The sequence below is a fragment of the Trypanosoma grayi genome, assembly GCF_000691245.1.
Source record: "Trypanosoma grayi strain ANR4 Tgr_1090_V1, whole genome shotgun sequence".
NCBI lineage: Eukaryota > Euglenozoa > Kinetoplastea > Trypanosomatida > Trypanosomatidae > Trypanosoma > Trypanosoma grayi.
The window spans coordinates 1-5314 of NW_008826709.1; the positions used below are offsets into that span (position 1 = coordinate 1).

Here is a 5314-nt window from a genome sequence, read left to right on the forward strand (position 1 = left end):
TCGCGGGCCAGCAGGCCGAGGGCCGCCTCCGCCGCGGCGCCCCGCGACCGCAGTGCCGCCTCAGACAGCGATGACGCCTGACTCTCACGCAGGAACCCCTGCACTTCTCTTCTGCCTGCCCGAAGCTCCTCGCCAAGCTGCTCCAGCTGTTGCTGCATTTCCTGGTTCTCAGAGAGCAGGGAGGAGTGCACCTTGGATAGACTGTCGCGCTCGCTGCCGTGCGAGCGGACGGACTCCGCCATCTCAGCCCGAAGTCCGTCAAGACGCCTCTCCAGCGCCTGCGCCTGTTGTTGCATCTTCTCGCACTCCGCCTCGCTCGCCGCGAGGGCGTCCCGGAGGAAGGCCGTCTCGTCTGACATTTCCGCGCCACGAGTGGCGGCCTTTGCCTCTACGCTGCGCACTTGGAACTCGAGCTCACGCATGGCATCTTCATTGTCGCGCAGCCTTCCGCGCAGCTCGTCCGCCTCCGATGCCAGAAGCTTCGCCCTGGCCTTCGTTGTTTCCAGCTCCATCATGATGTCTGCACAGTGCGCAAGAATGGCGTCTAACCGTTCTCTGCTTACCACATCACTATCCTGCACCTCCACCGCCTCTTGTTGTTCCTGGTCCTGTGGCCGCTCCTCTGCTGTGCCTGTGCCCCCTTCCTTCGCCAGACCGCTGTGCAGCGTGATCGCAGCGACGCTTCCAGAAAACCCTGCGAGTGTGCGCAGGAGCTTCGCTGCATGAGCTGTGGCGGCCACCTGCCGCTCCATCGCTTCCTTCAGCTGGCTCTGTGTCTCGTCATGCGCCTGCACCTGCGCCACCATTGAGGCACGGTGGTCGCACGCCTCTTTCTCCACGCGCCGCTGCAGCTCCTCCACGTGGCCACGCGACTGCTCGAGCGCACCACGTACGCTATCAAGCTCCACGCGACCCGCCTCCAGCGCACGGACAGCATCGCCCGCAATCGATAGCAGCACCTCGCCCCCACGCGGACTAATACAATCAACTCCAGGCGCCAACGCTTCCTGGAGCAGAGCCGCGCTCGCATGCATGAGACGGTCCCGCTCACGCAGCTGCTTTGCCGCGGTGTAAGCGCACGACTCAAGCTGCGCACACAACGCCCCAACCGAAGCTGCTGCTGCCGTTGTTCTGCTACTCTCATCGAGCGCCGACGACAGCGCCTCCACCGCGCTGTGTGCGGCCGCCACCAGCTGCTCACTCTCGGCGGCGCCACGCTCCATCACAGCCAAGCTCGAACGACGCCCTGCACGTAGCACAAGCAGCTCGTTCACAATTTCCCTACAATGGTCCACTAGCAGCAGCTCAGAAGTTGCGTCCGCAGTGGAGGATGCTGTCGAGGAATTCAGCGAGGTGCTGGGGAGTTCGCACCGCCGAGCCTGCGCAAGAATACCGCTACACTCATCACAAGCGGCACGGAGGTCACGCAAACGGCCGGCATTATCACCGGCATACGACACAAGTGAGCGGGCAAGTAGAGACACACTCAGACGCCCACTCCCACCCTCGCCTGCACCTCCACCTGAAACAGCCATAGTTGTAGACGCATCACCCCGAAGCAGCCGAAGTGATGCTTCGCCGGCGTTCATCAGTGTCTGCACATCCTGCTGAAGTTTCACCACAAGATCAGACGCCTCCTCCGTACCATCACGCAGCCGCTCAAGCTCTTGTATCGTCTCCTGCACACACCGCTGCATCTTCACAGGAAGACGGAGCGTCGAGTCCTCCAAAACACTAGGGGAAAGACGTGCAATAGCCCGTTTCATTACGTGCACACATTCCGCCCTTGTAGCATCCTCTACATCAGAACCCGCCAACACATCCTCGCCACCGCACAGCCTACAGAAATAATCCCGCGCCTCAATCAAATCTACCACACAAGACAAAACACCATCAACATCGCAATTCAGCAACCCAATAATCCCCCCAAGAGTAACAAACGATTTCATAAGAAGTTTTTCCACACGCTTAGGAACAGAAACTCCTTCGCCAACAAGAAGAACTCGATCTTCCATCTCCTCCAACTCCAATCTAAAAAACCTAATCCTATCCTCAAGCTGAATCACTAACAAAGATAGTCGCTCTTCACTGGCGCGCAGCGCGCCCATCTCGTTCGCCATGCGCTGGCACTGCGGCAGCAGCGGCTGGCTGCCCATCTGCTCGTCCTGNCTCTTCACTGGCGCGCAGCGCGCCCATCTCGTTCGCCATGCGCTGGCACTGCGGCAGCAGCGGCTGGCTGCCCATCTCCTCATCCTGCTGCATTGCCGCTGACATGACAGAGCACGCCGCAGCGCTGCCAGCCTGCAGTCGCTTCAGTGTCTCCACCACACGGTCGCCAACGACAGTCGCCTCCTCGCTGCTGTCGGCCACTGGCGCACCGCCGTCCAGTGCGGAGCGCAGGTCATCCGCTGCGTGAGCAAGCTGACCAAGCTTCGCCTCCAGAACACGCTCACGCTCGGCGGCCTCGTCCAGCCTGCCGTGCAGGTCCTCCTCGCGCGCCTTGGCGTCCTCGGCCGCCCTCAGAATGGCTGCCGCCGCGGGCTCCTCGCTGTCCTCCACGCCGAGGGTCGCCAGCGCCGACTCAATGCCGCGCAGGCACTGTGCACGCGTCGACGGGTCGCTGCCCTCTGCTGCGGCGCCACACTCAACCTCCTCGCCCACAAGCGAGCGGTAGCGCTCTTCACTGGCGCGCAGCGCGCCCATCTCGTTCGCCATGCGCTGGCACTGCGGCAGCAGCGGCTGGCTGCCCATCTCCTCNAGTTCTTGGAGGAGTTGTGAAATTTTATTCGTGGCGTGTTGAGGTTCGGTGTGAAGGATAGAAGCTACGGCTGCCTCTGTGATTGTACCCGTCGTGTTTTGGTGGGATGGGTGCTGTGTGAAGTACTGATTTACGAGGTGAATGCGTTGCTCAAGTTCGTCGTGTTGCAGTGCGGATTGCTTCGCGAGCAGCTCCATTTCGTTCGCCGTTGTTTCAAGTAAATCTTGCGTTTGTGCGAGTGCTTCCTGTGTCGCGTGCAGGGCTGGCACCTGCTTGATCAATTCCTCTGTTGTTGCACCCATGATTTCGTCTGCTGCTAGGAGTTGTTGCAGTGAGTCCCTCATTTTCTGGAGTTCGTCACGTTGCGCCGTAACGACGGCCACCGTGTCGTCGGTCGCGCCTGTTATGTTTTGCACGTCGGCCATCTCAGCACGAGTACGCAGGAGATCTAATATCTCCGGCTCTATGTCCGCGTTGCGTGTGGTGCCTAGAAGACTGTGAATGTTGTGCACCAACGCATCGCAGTCTTGTAGAGCGCGCAGTCGGCTCTCCACCACAGCGTAGTCGGAGGTGCCGTCGTCTGTGCCACCGACGCAGTGTTCTATCAGTTGTTCTAACGCCACGTGCTTATGGTGCAAAAACTGCAGAGCGCTGCAAAGATCCGTCTCGGTGTCATCACCAATAGCGTTGCTGCCAAAGACTTGCGCGGCGGTTTGCAGAAGCGCCATGTGGTTGCGCATCGCCCATATGACGAGCTCCAAGATGCAGTTGGTGTTGTGGCCGGCGCAAAGCGGAACTACGTTCTTCAGCGCCCAGTTGAAGAAGCGCTCGAGCCGCATCGCTACAATGCTGCCGCGCAGCTCGCCACCGCTGCATGCAAGCCGGGTTGCCCACCGCGTGATGGCGTCGTTGTCGTTGTCACCGCTGCCGTGCATGGCCTCCTCGTTCTCGCCGTACAGCTCTTGCCGTGGCGACGCCAGCGCGGTGCTGTTAGCGGGCACCACCACCGTTGTTCGTGTCATGCTGCTCTGCAGCGTTGTGAGTTTCGCCTGGAGGACGGAGAGATCGTTCTGCCAGACCTCCTTGGCGCGTGTGAAGTTGTGCTGCAGCGCGCCAATTTCCTCGTCGCGCTCGCGCCGCACGCGCCCGAGTTCGCCCATGAGCTTCTCCAGTGCCTCCTGCTTCACCTTCGCTGCGCGTCGCTCCTCCTCCAGCGCCTCGACCGCCTCGATATGGGCGGCGGAGACGACGAGTTTCTCGCTGCCTGAACTGCCGCCGCGCACAGCGGAGAGAAGGCGGTCGAGGATCGCCGCGTACTCATCGTAGCACGATTGGAGCAGGCCGAGTGTCGCCTCTGCGTAGGCGAAGAGGGCGTCACGCGCCACGCGCTCTATGTTCTTCTGCTGACGCCCCTGCTGCAGCGTCGCCTGCGGCCCGGCGGGGTCCACATCTAAGGCGCGACGGGCCGCACGCAACTGGGCGAGCATGCCGTCAGCGTCGTCGCTATTCGCTGTGTTTTCTAATTGCCTGCGCATCGCATCGTAGACATGTCGTATACTCTCAGGTAGTTTCATGGCATCACTACTACTATTATCACTACCACGGCAATTGTCTATCTCTGTCTCATTGTCTAGTAGCTCCACTATGGATTCATAATCTCGCACGATTCCTAGACACACCGCTTGCAAGTTGTCTACGGTAGGAGCGGCAGCAACAGCAACCTCACTACATCTAGAGGGCGCGGCCGTCACCGATATTGGCGACATCGCTGCTGCTATAAGATTATCTACTCTGTTTACCCGTTGCTGCTGCTCCTCCACGGAGTATATCTCATCCTCTTTAGGAGGAATACTATCAGGAAAGTGTCTATTATGTAAATCATTCCACATCTGTAGCAGGCAGGTTCGCTCGTGCGAATCCTGCACCATATTCAAACTAGGCACCGGCTCCACCGGCCTCTTCTGCAACTCATCCATGAGCGTTTTTACACAATCGTTCCACGAGTTGTTGTCTATGTTCTCGTCAATTGACATCATGCATGGCGCCGCCGCCATTGCCGTTGCCGTTGCCGCTTCGCTGCTGCCGGCAGCTGCACGTGTGGCGTCTTCAAGTAGCCCCAGCGCCCGCTTCCGCCATAGCTGTAGCGTATTCATGAGCATCGCCACCTCATCGCCTAAGTCTTCACTTGTTGTCTCGTCGTGACGGTCCACAACGCTGTCTCTCCGTTTCTTCTTGCGCNCCTAAGTCTTCACTTGTTGTCTCGTCGTGACGGTCCACAACGCTGTCTCTCCGTTTCTTCTTGCGCGACCTCCCCACCACGCGCTCACCTTCGAGTCGGTCGAGGCGGTCCGCCGCGCACCTGTAGGATTCTACGAACTGCTGCCAGATCTGAAAGTCCTGGGCGTCGTCAGTGCACAGCACAACACGCTCGCGCTTCGCCAAATTCTCGGTCCCCTCGACGGCGTTGTCGCGGATGAACTCGAGCACCATGTAGTAGTACGGCGGCGGCTGCAGGGCAGCGGCACCGCGTGCCCCACGCGCCGGTGGCGGCGGCGG

At 60.2% G+C, this 5314-nt stretch overlaps 3 protein-coding genes across 3 annotated transcripts; all 3 read right to left on the reverse strand.

The window, feature by feature from the left end:
* On the reverse strand, positions 1-2015 carry DQ04_10901000 (hypothetical protein; the record flags this gene model as incomplete). Its single annotated transcript, XM_009316388.1, has 1 exon — positions 1-2015. A coding segment is annotated over one exon (2015 nt), but the record flags the coding sequence as incomplete, so codon positions are not given.
* A 70-nt stretch (positions 2016-2085) lies between these two features.
* DQ04_10901010 (hypothetical protein) lies at positions 2086-4917 on the reverse strand (the record flags this gene model as incomplete). The annotated part of the gene is made up of 1 exon (XM_009316389.1): positions 2086-4917. One exon carries the CDS (start codon positions 4915-4917, stop codon positions 2086-2088), a length of 2832 nt encoding a protein of 943 aa, XP_009314664.1.
* Positions 4918-4939: 22 nt separating this feature from the next.
* On the reverse strand, positions 4940-5248 carry DQ04_10901020 (hypothetical protein; the record flags this gene model as incomplete). Its single annotated transcript, XM_009316390.1, has 1 exon — positions 4940-5248. One exon carries the CDS (start codon positions 5246-5248, stop codon positions 4940-4942), a length of 309 nt encoding a protein of 102 aa, XP_009314665.1.
* Between the last annotated feature and the right edge of the window lie 66 nt (positions 5249-5314).